The sequence below is a fragment of the Suncus etruscus genome, chromosome 5 (assembly GCF_024139225.1).
Source record: "Suncus etruscus isolate mSunEtr1 chromosome 5, mSunEtr1.pri.cur, whole genome shotgun sequence".
NCBI lineage: Eukaryota > Metazoa > Chordata > Mammalia > Eulipotyphla > Soricidae > Suncus > Suncus etruscus.
Genome location: NC_064852.1, coordinates 29418834 through 29432918, shown reverse-complemented (window position 1 = coordinate 29432918; position 14085 = coordinate 29418834). Strand labels below are relative to the sequence as shown.

General features: G+C 36.3%; 1 protein-coding gene across 1 annotated transcript in view; it reads left to right on the top strand.

Moving 5' to 3' along the window:
* Positions 1 to 14085, top strand: part of ICE2 (interactor of little elongation complex ELL subunit 2) — a 62027-nt gene that overhangs the window by 33974 nt on the left and 13968 nt on the right. The window contains exon 12 of the mRNA XM_049773630.1: positions 4453 to 4582. Within this exon, the coding sequence (XP_049629587.1) occupies positions 4453 to 4582 (130 nt within the window). The remainder of the gene's footprint in view (positions 1 to 4452; positions 4583 to 14085) is intronic.

Below are 14085 nucleotides of genomic sequence, written 5' to 3'. Positions count from 1 at the left end.
TCCAGATACACTTAGCTTAAGAACAAGGCAATTTAACTGTGATCAATTTGGAATGCCATTTTAGAAACATTTTGAATACATGTAGCATTCATATACTTGAGTACAACAAACATAATAATTGTATGTACAATAAGTACAAAATACTAAGTACAAGATTTTTTTGTTTTGATCCTTACCTCATTTTTGTCACTTTGTATCAATCTGCCAATCCAGAGCACGTGTTTTTATATATGTAATGCTATACATAGTCATATTTACTATATAATACTAAATATTTATAATGAGTTTAAAAATAGTTGGTCAACAGTTTAAATAATTGTTAAATGGGGGCCAGAGCAGTCTTTTATAACTAGAGATATTGGTTCTTGCACAGATCCTAGGGCAGAGCGTCTTCTGATTTTATCTCACAGTTGGGTGGTGAGGTAGGGCAATCTGCCCTTAGATCAAGTTGTTGCTGTTTCCTCATCATCATGATGTATTATGTGTCTACCCTGGAGCAAACTGGTGCCAGCCTTGATTAAGCAGACCTTCTCCTGGGACCACAAAGAAAGACTTTATCCTAGGCTTCATCTTAAGATCTATACAAAAACCACGATCTATCACTATAGTAGACTGACTTTGTCAACTGCTACTGAGCAGAATTTTTCTGGGACCATAAAGAAAGACATTGAGGCTGGATAACCAACATGCCCAGAGCCTGTAGTTAGTCTTTTGACAGTATGCTTCATGGGTAGAGGTATACTGTATCTCTTAGGCCAATGGAATTTTCTTTCTAATTTCCCCAATGTTTGATGTGCCTATGCAAAAAAAAAAAGCAAAGCCTGCCCCCCCCCCCTTTCTCTCTTCTTTTAATTTTACCTATATTCTAGATAGGGGCTCTTGGTTTTCCATAGAATTTGAATCACTTTGTTCTGTCTCATATTTCTATGTCTTTTTACAAATTGAGAAAAGGAAAAAGTGGATGGAGCCTAGGGGCCAAGTGGTCTAAGGAACATTGAGTGGGGGGAAAATAAGGAGGTCAGATCTAAATACCCAAGCCAACGTCAATGACAACAGAAACAAGAGATTCAAACTATAACAAGCTAAACATAAAATGGACTTGTTACACTCATGGTCTAGGGGCTAAGGATGGAGTTTGAGATGCATACAGAGAACTATGGCAGAGGAGGTCAACACTGGTGATGGGAATGGCCCAATTCACTGTCACTAAATATCTAAAATACAACTGTAAAAGACTTGTGATTATAAAAAAAAAGGGGGGGGGGCCAGAGCAACAGCACAATGGATAGAACATTTGGTTGAAACCAACCAGGGTTCAATTCCTGGCATCCCATATGGCCCCCGAGTCTACTGGGAGTGATTTCTGAGTGCTGAGCCAAGAGTGACTCCTGAGTGCCACTGGGTGTGGCCCAAAATCCAAAAAGAAAATTTGTTTAATATAAAGTATATTACTATAAATAATAGTTTATGTAATAGTTTCATAATTTATAGTTTAGCCTGCATAGCTTATATATATTAATAATTTATATGCCTCCTAGAAATAATGTTCTATTTCTCCCTGTTTTTTCTAAATGTTTTATGCTACAGAAACACAATAGGTATCGAATAAATAAAAGCGTATGGAGTACACCACAAAAGCACCGAGGGGAGAGTAAATGATCATGCAAGGAGTCTATAGTTAATCCCAAAACTGTATACTTCAGGGATGGAGAAACCCTGTATCTCCTAGGCCAAGGGAATTCCCTCTATAATATCCCCAATAATTACCGTGCCTATACAGGGGGGAAAAGAAAAAAAGGGGTGCACAAAATAATCATTTTTCCACATATTGATTGATTGATTGTTTTTTTGACGTCTTTATTTTGGTATAGATATTGAAGTTGATGTTTCCTTTTTTATTTTATATTATTTTATCTTCTCTTTCTTTTTGCACTCTGGCATGATTTGAATTCAGAACCAAGACTATTGTTTGTGGTGCTTCTCTTTATTGCTGTAGGGCTCACTGGATATTTAATTTGACATTTATTTTTGTATTGTTATGGTGTTTCAATTACCTTTTTCATGTCCTCTCTCAAACTTAGGCTGATAGCCACTAGAAGGACTCCGCCCATTTTCAGCATATTTTGTTTAATTTATTTATTTATTTATTTATTTATTTATTTATTTATTTATTTATTTATTTATTTTGCTTAATCTTTACCCCATTCTATTGCCTTTCTTTCCCTCAAACAAAACCACATAACTCGATTTATCTAGGTTAGCCCCTCAAATAGAGGGAGAAACAAGGGAGGGCACCAGGACCAAACAGATGTATGATCACTGATAGTAAGCTAGACAAAGAGGGGACCACCTATTCTAGTAGCCTGGGGGGTGATGGTAAGGGATATGGGTTGCAGAAAGGGAAAGGGGAAGGGGGAAGAACAAATTTGGTGGTGGGTATTCCCCTGATTCAATGTTAATATGTACCTAAAATACTAATGTGAAAGATATGTAAGCCACTATGATCAAAATCAAAATTAAAAACAAAAGCGTATGGAGAGTTAGGAAAAGGAGGGCATATATACTTCTTTCCTCTACATTATTGGAGATGGCATTAGAATACATAGAGAAGTAAAAGTCAGATTCAGAATTCAGTTTTACTATATATATATATATATATATATATATATATATATATATATATATATATATATATATATATATATAGTAAAACTATCAAGGAGAATCCTCCCAAATAATTTCTCAGAAATGACATTTTAATTTTGGAAAACTTAGAAATATCTTGTACCAGAGAAATGGCATGAGTTTGCCTTGCTTGCCACCGACCTATGTTCGATCACTGGGAACCAGTATTTCCTTTGAGTTTCACCAGAAATGCTAAGCCAGCAGTATGCCTAGGTACTACCAGGTGTAATCTAAAGCACAAGAAACTTAAAAATAATTATTCACTGTTAAAAATGAGAGGGTCTTTCTTTTAAAGCCATTCAAACTGTCTTTTTATTATTATTATTATTATTATTATTATTATTATTATTATTATTATTATTATTATTATTGAATCATCATAAGATTGAGTTAAGTTGTTGATGGCTGAGATTCATACAATGTTCCAACACCCATCCCTTCACCTTGTTCATTTCCTGCCATCAATGTCCCCAATTTTCCTCCTGTCCCAGTCCCCAGCCTGCCTATGTGACAGACAATTTTCTTCTCTCTCCATCTCATTTTCTCTTGCTCTCTCTCTGTCTCTCCCATCCCCTATACCTCCTTTTTCCTTTTAGCACTGACTTCTTGTCCAAGGTGTAGTCATTTTGAACTATTTTTTTGTCTTAATTGCATCCTGCTCCCCTGCTCTTTGTGGTAAGCTTCCTCTCATGGACCAGTCCTCCAAGCCAGGAAAGCCCGTTTTCACTAGTTATCTTTTCATGAACTATAAATTCCTTTTGTGTCCTTGAATCTATTGAGTCTATTTTCTTTTTCAGACTATTGAGTCTATTTCTTTTAGGAGCCATTTCTTTATTCCTTGCTTTTATTTGCTCATAAGTCAAATGCAAATGATATATTTTTAAAGAAATATTATACAATTAAATATATTCAGCAATAAAATTATTCTAATTACACTTGATTTCTTTTAATTAGATATGACTCTCTATAGGGTCTTATACTTTAAGTTTGAATCCAGGAATACCAATTTCTTCAAAATATAAAACCCGATCTTTACTCAAGAGTTTTCATTTTAAGAAGATAACTATTTTATTCATGTGCACATTTGAAATTTCATCACCTCCATCTTTATGAGCTGAAGAACTCAGTGGATTGAGCATAAGCTTTGCATGAGGAAGGCAGGGTTTCATTCTTAACACTACAGCATTCCCGAAGCACTTCAGGTGTGCCCCCAAATAACAACAAAGCTTCCTAATCATTACACAACTTTGAAAATCATGAATTCTGAAAATTTTAATGAAGTATTTTCAAATATATAGTGGTAGCCTTGTATGAAAGTAGTTAACTATTCAAAAATACTGTTATTTTACTTTACAATATATAATTATTTCACTTTACTAATATATGTGTCATTCATTACTTCCCTGTATTAAGCTTTGGAATTCTGGGCAATTAGGTATCGTACATTACCTTCCGCCAGAATTTGATATGAATCACATTCCCTAACAAATAGATTGTGTGTTTAGGATTGGTGATGGGTATATAGATTTTCGGTGTGGGGTGGAAAGGTGGTTGGTTGATTCAGGATCTCTTAATCCATTCACCTCTTGTACACACTAAGGATTCTTCTATCCATGAGACCCATTGTTTTTGCCTGAATTCTACCATATTTGAGAGGATGAAATAAGATGTCCTGAAATCGTTTTCAAAGTGGCAGAGCTATCTGGGCAAATGTATTTGCTATTAACAGTAAATTGAGCTTTAAAAAGGCATAACCTTCTATTGCAGCAATTTCCTGTTTATGTACTACCAAAAGTGGAGTATCAAGCTTGTTATGGAGTTGAAACTCTGACAGAAGGTGAACTCTGTCGCTTATGGACTGAAAGTTTACTGCATTCAAACTGTTCTTTTTACATTGGTGAGTCAAACAAGAATGTAACTATATTATCCATTTAATTTTTTTGTATGTGCTTTTAAGTATGATTGTGAATAATTTCATTTTTTTATACTTTGGGTTTTGGGTTTTTTGTTTGTTTTTGTTTTGTGTGGTTTTTGGTGGGGATAGTTGGATTTTGGTACAGTCATGTCAGTATTCAGGGAATGAACCTTGATTGGCTACATGCAAAGCCTTGTCCTTTATTCTCTGGCCCCTTATCCAGTATACTTTTTTAATTTTCTGGTAGTGTGAACATTTATTCTGCTTTTAAACACCATCCCTACTCTAGAGTTCAGTAGTAGACTGGGGCTTATAATATCAAGGTTTCAAATTTCCATCGCTCTCTCTCAGTTCAATTGTACATGAATGACTGTTCAACTTTATATTTTGAGGTTTGGAGTCTTGATGACTTGTTTTCCATTTTTGAAATTTTGATAATAGTAATTCAGGCAAGGAGAGTCAGATTGATAAGTATGGAAGGTAGGGCACTTGCTTTGCACATGACTGACCTTAGGTTTGATACCTGGAACCCTATATGATTCTCAAACCCTGCAGGAGGTGATCTTTGAGTGTAGAGTCAGTAGTAAACCCTGAGCACCTCCACATAGGACCCAAAACAAACAGACAAAAATAGTAATTCAGGCATTCTGTGTTATTACACCAGAAAGTCCCGTACCTTCACTCCAAAGTACCATTCCTCTCACTCCTGTCCTATAGCAAATTCATTTCTTCAGGCAGCTCCCATTGTCTCTAAGAGTTGCCACAATGCATCTGACACACTTTGATTTTAATTTGATTGAGATGGTGTGTTTGGTTTCTTTGCCTACATCTAAGAAATATGTTGAATGGTGGGTGATGGGGTTATTTGGGGGGGGGGGGTTTGTTTGGTTTCTGATTTTTTTTTTTCCGAGGGTAGGTATAACACATTTGAAATCCTATTTTAGTAGCATTGGTTTGGGGACATTTTCTTAAATGTTATATTACTTTTAAAAACTTTACATTAGAAGAGAATGGACTATTATATGTGTTTTTATTATAATTACTTTCTGATAATAGGATAGTAAGCAGAAAGCAAGTGTCAGCTTGAGGGTCAGGAAAGATAGTGTAAGGGTGAACATACTTTGCATATTGTTATTTTATTTCTTGGTACAAAAATGTGCCATCTCTCTGCATCATTGCCAGTAGTTGGCCTTACCAGTTTGTGGATAACATCTGATTTTAATTTGTTCTCTTTGTTATGAGATTGGACTCTTTCATGTGGTTAATAGTCTTGTGATCAGTTGTGTAAATTGTGTATTCAAGCCCTTTCCCATTTTTCTTTTGGATCTTTGTTGATCTTAAGTGCACAAGTATTTTTTTGTTGAAGATCTTTGCATCTGCATTCATCAGGGATATTGGTCTGTAATTTTCTTTTTTGGCAGCATCTCTGTCTGGTTTTGGTATTAAGGTGATGTTGGCTTCATAAAAGCTGTTTGGGAGTGTTCCCATTTTTTCAATTTCATGGAAGAGCCTGGTTAGGATTGGTAATAGCTCCTCTTGAAAGATTTGAAAGAATTCATTAGTAAATCCATCTGGGCCTGGGCTTTTCTTTTTGGGCAGATGTTTGATTACAGTTTCAATTTCCTCAATAGTTATAGGGGGTGTTTAGATATGCTACATCCTCCTTACTTAACTGTGGAAGGGTATAAGTGTCCAAGAATTTTTCCATTTCTTCTAGGTTCTCATGTTTAGTAGCATAAAGTTTCTCAAAGTAGTCTCTGATTACCCTTTGGATCTCTGCAATATCTGTCGTGCTCTCTCTCCCTTTTCATTTTTAATATGGGTTATCAGGTTTCTCTCTCTTTCTTTGTGAGTTTTGCCAGTGGTCTATCAATCTTGTTTATTTTTTCAAAGAACCAACTTCTGCTTTCGTTGATCTTTCGGATTGCTTATTGGGTTTCCACTTCATTGATTTCTGCTTTCAGCTTTGTTATTTCTTTCTGTCTTCCTATTTTTGGTTCCTTTTTTTGGTCATCTAATTTTATGAGCTGCGTCATTAAGTTATTCAGGTATGCCCCTTCTTTCTTCCTGATGTGTGCTTGTAGAGCTATAAATTTTCCTCTCAGGACCGCTTTTGCTGTGTCCCATAGATTCTGGCAGTTTGTATCTTCATTATCATTTGTTTCCAGGAAAGTTTTGATTTTCTCTTTGATTTCATCTCGGACCCACTGGTTGTTCAGTAGCAAGGTGTTTAATTTCCTATTGTTAAAGTTTTTCTTTTCTGTGCTTTTGTAGTTCACATCTAATTTCAGAGCCTTGTGGTCAGCAAAGGTAGCCTGCAAGATTTCTATCCTCTTGATTTTATGGAGGTGTTTTATGTGTCAGCATGTAGTCTATCCTGGAGAATGACCCATGTACATTGGAGAAGAATGTATATCCCGGTTTTTTGGGATGGAGTGTCCTATATATATCTACTAGTCCTCTTTCTTCCATTACTCTTTTCAGGGCTAGTATGTTTTTGTTGGGTTTCAGTCTGGTTGACCTATCAAGTGTTGATAAATCCGTGTTGAGGTCTCCCACAATTATTGTGTTATTATTGATGTCTTCTTTCAGATTTGTCAGTAATTGTATTAGATAATTTGCTGGTCTCTCATTGGGTGCATATATGTTTAATAGTCTGATTTCTTCCTGTTGCACACATCCCTTGATTAGTACATAGTGCCCATCTTTGTCCCTTACCACTTTTCTGAGTATAAAGTTGGTGTCATCAGCTATTAATATGGCCACCCCAGCTTTTTTAAGGGTGTTGTTTTCTTGGATGATTTTCCTCCAGCCTTTGATTTTGAGTCTATGTTTGTTCTGACTATTCAGATGTGTTTCTTGTAGGCAGCAGAAGTTTGGATTCATCTTTTTGACCCATTTTGCCACTCTGTGTCTTTTAATTGATGAATTTAGTCCATTGACATTGAGGGAGATGATTGTCATAGGATTTAATGTCATCTTTGTAGATGTTTGTTTAGCTGTGTTTGTTGGTCTCTTTTGTCTTAAAGTAGACCTGCCAATTTTTCCTTTAAGGCTGGTTTTTCATCTTTGAAGTTTCTGAGCTGTTGTTTATCTATAAAGCTATGTATCCTTCCTTCAAACCTGAACGTGAGTCGGACTGGGTGCAGTATTCTCAGTGAGGCATTCATTTCATTCAGTCTTGTCATGATATCCCACTGTGTTCTGGCCTTGAGAGTTTCTTGTGTCATGTCTGCTGTAAGTCTTAGGGATGCTCCTTTGAATGTAATTTCCCTTTTTGATCTTGCTGCTTTCAGTATTCTATCTCTATTTGTGGAATTTGTCATTGTAACAAGGATGTGTCTTGGGGTGTTTTTCTTTGGGTCTTTTTTAGCTGGTACTCTTCGGGCATGCAGGATTTGATTACATGTAGTCTTTAACACGTGGAGTATCTCTTTGATGATGTCTTTGACAGTTGATTCTTCCTGGAGATCTCCTGACTGGGTCTCTGGGACTCCAATGATTCTTATGTTGTTTCTTTTGAGTTTATCAAAGACTTCTATTTCCATCTGTTCACATTCCTTGAGTACTTTTTCCATTGCCTAATCATTTATCATAAGGTTCTTTTCCAATTTCTTCTGCTGTGTTGTGTTTTTCTGCATCTCATCTTCCGTACTCTGATTCTCTCCTCAGCTGGTGAGGCCATCCACTGAGGTTTTCAGTTGAGCTACCGTGTTTTTCAGATCTGTTATTTCAGTTTGGAGTTTTCTGATTTCTGTCTTTGTGTTCTGTTCAGATTGATCTATGCTTTCTTTGAGTTCTACAAACATCTTCCATATTTCTATTTTAAATTCCTTATTCGAGAGGTTAATCAGATGGTTGGAATTTTTTAGGTCATCCGAGCTATCGTCTTCATTCTCTGTGCATGGTGTTTGCCTGCGAGGTTTCCCCATTGTCACGCTTGTAGTGTTGTTTTTTCCTTCGTGTTGTGGTGGGGTTCATTGATTAGAAAGAGTGTGTGGCCACAAAGCGAAGCAGAGAGGCCACGCTCTTTTGCTGCCTCTAGTTGACAGTTTTTTGGGGGTGCGCTCCCTAGGCCTCATAGGAGACCTTCAGCTATTCAAGAAATATAGGCATAGGAGAGATTTCCCTTGAAGTCCTCAGAGTGATCAAAGGCACAGCAGGGCGAAACCTCTGCAGGCCGGAGAGCTCTGCTTATTGGTTGGCGACCCCCACAGCCAGACTTTACTCACTCACTCACTGGGCAGCTTCAGAATGCAGTTTTTTGGGGGTGTGCTCCCTAGGCCTCTGAGGAGACCTTCAACTACTCAAGAAACACAGACAGGCACAGGAGAGATTTCCCTTGAAGTCCTCGCGCAAGTATTTTTTTTTTCTCCAACTTAATGTCTTGCTTTTCGGTTTCTTGCTGGTCTCTTTTTTTCTTTTGGTTTTTCGGGCCACACCCGTTTGATGCTCTGGGGTTACTCCTGCCTAAGCACTCAGAAATTGCCCCTGGCTTGGGGAGGGGATCATATGGGACACTGGCGGATCGAACTGTGGTCCTTCCTTGGCTAGCGTTTGCAAGGACACCTTACCTCTAACGCCACCTCACCAGCCCTGCTGGAGCCTCTTAATTTAGGTCAGCTTATCATTATTTCTCTAATGTGCAGTGTTTTGCTTGTCTAACTGAAATAATTCCTGAAGCCTGGGTATGTCGATACTCTCTCATGTCTTTTTTTTAGAAGCCTTATTACATTAAAAAATTATTTTTATTATTATAACATTGTGATTTACAAATTGATTCATACTTGAGTTACATCTGGTTTCAGCCTCAGACCTCCCACTAGAGTGAATTTTTCTTCACTAGTATTTTATATCTATATATATTCTAGCTTTTTAAAATTTGAATTACTCTGAATTACAAAGTTATTTATAGTCGAGTTTCAAATATACAATATTACAACACCAATGTTCTTTTCCCTCCTCTAATGACAATAATTTCCCTTCTACCCTTAGCCTGTCTCTGTGCCTGGTGCTAGATACCAACTACATTCAGTACTTTATTCTCCAGAGTAACCACTTTTTTCTACAATGTTGTTTATTTTTAAATATATATTAATTTATTTTTAATTTATATTTTATTGTATTTTTAGAATTTGAAGCATATTTTCTATGTTGAGCACCATTTGTTGAAAAGACCACCTTTTCTTAGTTTTATAAATATTTGTGAACTAGGTTTTGGATTGTCTATTTCTTTTTGATGTAGCGCCTATCTTTGTTGTTCTAGCCAGAATAATCGCTAGCTATACAATCAACACTGTCTTAAAATCATACCAATATTTTGAAATGTTTACTGTTGGATAAAATAAATCTCATTTTTCTTCAGGAGTTTCTTTTAGTTTGGGGGCCACACCCAGGTCTGTGGAGGTTACTCCTGGCTCAGAAATCACTCCTGGTAGGCTGGGCTGGAGAGAACCATATGGGACCATATGGGATGCTGGTCGGCCATTTGAAAAATGCCCTACCTGCTGTGCTATCACTCGGGCCTCTTTAATGCTTTCTTAAATATTGTTGACCCTTTGCACGTAACAGTTTTAGAGTAAGGGAATTTCAGCTTCTGCCATTAATGGCAAATGGATTGGAATTTTTCTTTTTGTATTTTTTAATTGATTAAGATTCTATGGTTTATAATGTTAATTATAACATTATATACAGCATATAACAATATATATTGTATATATACACAATTGTATATATAATATATAATAATATGTAATATAATACATTATTCGTATATAATAACATGTTATATAATATATACACAATATATCAATACATAACAATATAATAACACTATAATATTAATATAATAATAATAATGGTTTCTCGTGCTCATAATTCCAACAGCAGTTTCATCACTCGTGTCTAGATTTGTCCCCTGTTGTATGCTGAGTTCTTGCTTGGCTGCTGACCATTGGCATCCTCTTTAGTCTGAAATGTATTGGTTTTATTTCTTTTTTTGTTTATGTACTAAATGAGTGAAATGTTGAGTTATATCAAAGAACATGTGAATATATGAAAGAACATCTGAATGGAGAATCAGAAATCAGGTGAAGAAATCCAGGGCTATGAATAGGGACCTTAAGCTGCTTTTCATCCCCTATTAAATCTATAAATATATAGTGTACTATATTTATAGATATATAATTCTTTTCTTATGGTTTATTATTTTTAAACTCTGTGACTTACCGTGTATTATTAATAATACAGTTCTTTCAGGCATTCAATCTTCCAACGCTAGTTCCACCACCAATGTCCCCAATTCCCTCCACCCATATATGCCCCCTTAGCAGTCAGAAACAAATTTACTTAAATTACTTGTTGCAAAAAAGTAGAAAATGTAATTACCAGAAAATACATTAATAAAAGTCAGTTTGTGGTCATTGTTATATATCCCAATGGTGTTAAAGTCATTGTCAGAATTTATGAGCTGATTGGTATTGGTTGAACCTTCTGTGTTACTGTCTACTCACATTGAGCTCAGCACACTTCTACACAGCTTTCCCATCAAATTTGCTATGCTCCATACTACTATGCTGTGAGTACTAAAAATACGAAGGAAGTGTCATACTCAATCTGTGTCATTTATATGTTGGAGGGAATCAGGTGTAGTATAAATACATACCTTTTAAGTATGTATACATGAAAATTTGGTTGGTTGTCTTTTTTTCAGACTTAAAATTCTATCTTTTTTCTGATTTTCAACAATTTGCTCCCAATGGTGAAATTTGGCTTCTCTCAGAGCCTACCTACTGCCTCTCAGCAAGCCTTTTCTCCTGAAGCCTTGGTTAAATTTTCTTGATAAATATTCTTTTTGAGGTTCTTTTACTCCTTAAATATCTGACTTTGTATCTATAAAGAGAGAAAGGACTCATAAATTTTTAATTGTTGGAAATATGCATGATTCTTAGCAATGTGGCCATTGTTTAATGTATAATTCAATGACAGTACATACTTCACAATGTTCAATAGCAATAATTGCTGCCTATGTCTAAAGCTTTTTTAAATCACTCTAACAGTCTTACTAGAAGACTCCTGAAACTTAACAGCTGCCTTCCTATGGGTTCCAACCCACACTTTTCTTTTTACTGATTTTTGTTCTGTCTCCATTTGTTGTAATGGATCATACCTATGATCACAACTGTAAAAGAAATCCCTGTGTCGTTCAAGACTCACCAAACCCAGGGGTCCCTCTAAAGCAAAGCTGAAGTGTTCATCTCATTGTTGTTATCCTGAATTACAATTGCTCTGTTTGTTCCAATTTTTAACTTCTTGGTTGATAGGTGTTGATAAGTGGCCATGCTGAGAGCTCTGGATTTCTTCATCTGATTGTTAGCTCCTTTACCCTTTCCCCAACTACCTTTTCTGGTTGCAGTTGACACATGATAGGATTTCATTCCTAATGGTATTTATTAAACATCTTTTATGCCTTTATTCTCTGATATATCTCAAGCACCTAAAACAAGATCTGATGCTTAAAGGTACTTACATTTTTAGAATGAAAGAAGCATGTTGGCTTTGATAATATTTGAAGAAACAGTAGAAGTCCAGAAAAAGAAAAGTGCTATAAAAAGATCAACCACTATAGTTTGGAGGGTTTTTTTTGTTTTTGTTTTTTTTTTTTTGGTTTTTGGTTTTTGGTTTTTGGGTCACACCTGGCAGTGCTCAGGGGTTACTCCTGGCTATAAGCTCAGAAATCACTCCTGGCAGGCTTAGGGGACCATATGGGATGCCGGGATTTGAACCACCATCCTTGCAAATGCCCTACCTCCATGCTATCTCTTCAGCCCCCCACTATGGATTATTTTTACTGAATATGTGTGTGACAAATTATTGGGATACAGAAAGAAAATACTACTTTTGAAAATTTTTATTATAAAAATTGAACATTGGGGCCAGACTCAATAGTACTGTGACTTACATGCAGTGACCTGAGTTCTGTCCTTGGCAACTTGTATGGTTATCCCCTAAGCATTGGTAGGTATAGCCCAAAATCAAAATGAAAAAGAAAAGAAATTAATTAAAAGATGAATATTATCCTTATGAAATATATTGTTTGGCAAGTGTCAGGCACTCTTGCTTGGGTATTGAGTATTTAACTGTAATATGGAAAGTGTCCTCTTTGTCTTTTACATTGCACTCTAGCAGATGATGGCTTAATCTTTTGCATATGAATGACCTTTAATGTTGATCCAGTTTATCGGCTTGTTATTAGTAATATTAGTGGCTTTTAGTTTCTGCATAGTTTGTTTCTGCAGGTTTTAATTAGGACAAGTAGAGAAAGTGAATGGGGATGGCTAGCACTCTGCATAGTAGTGCCCTGTTCCCTGTGCTCCGTGCATGACTTTGTGGTGTTGGGACCAAAACTGGGCACTTTGCTTGTCACGCATGTATCCCAAAACTTCAACCTAGTTCCCTGCTCTTGAGATCTTAAAATCTTAGCCCAAACATTGTCAAGGCTCTATGTTCTCTTGCTCAGTGACTCACATGCCATGGTTTTCTGTTTATCTCAAGCATTGCTCCCCTCCAATTCTTTACAGTTAAGCATTGCTTTGTCAATTTCTCTGCTCAGACCCATGATGCCAGGATTTCAAGGAACTGTAGGTAAGCTCTTCTCAGAACACAAGTTTTGCATGCCAGGAGTCTGGTTTGATCCCATAATCCTCTTATTTACCACCTGATATGGCCCAGAAATCTAAAGGAAACCAAGTCAGGAGTTGAAATAGCATCAGAAACCTAGTTTTTATATTATACATATATGTGTGTATAATATGTATATATGAATATATCTAATTCTGTATATATCCACAGTTCTTGCTTTGAAGTTTGTGATATAAATATGATTTCACTTATGAAATTGTGTGAAATATGAGAAATTGCTTTATTTCTCACTCTTCAATTCATAGATCACTGGCTTAGTACATCATGCACATCATGACCAGTAACCATACCACTTTACCCAAAGTCTACAGTGATTGGTTACTAGATGCTTCCTTCTTTGATGCTTACAGAACTCACACATAAAGTAAAGAGTACAGGGGCCGGGTACAGTGGTAGGGCATTTGCCTTGCATGCGGATGACCCAGAATGGACTTGGGTTCAATCCCCAGTGTCCCATATGGTCACCCAAGCCAGGAGTGATTTCTGGCATAGCCAGGAGTAACCCCTGAGTGTCATTGGGTGTGTCCCAACCCCACCCAAAAAAATAGAAAATGCAGTTATGTTTTCTACTTATTTTTCAATGGTATGTTCATGACTCTTTCCTAAAGTAGACCATTAGAAGAAGAAAAATCAAAACACAGGAAAGAAACAAAAAGTGATATGTTGGAGGTGAGATGGGTGGAAATACTGACACTGCTGCTGTTTAAGTAACTTAGTGAAGGTAAGCTTAATCACATAAATGAAGAAAATAGCAGTGGCCTAAAAGATGAAGTGGAAGATAATAT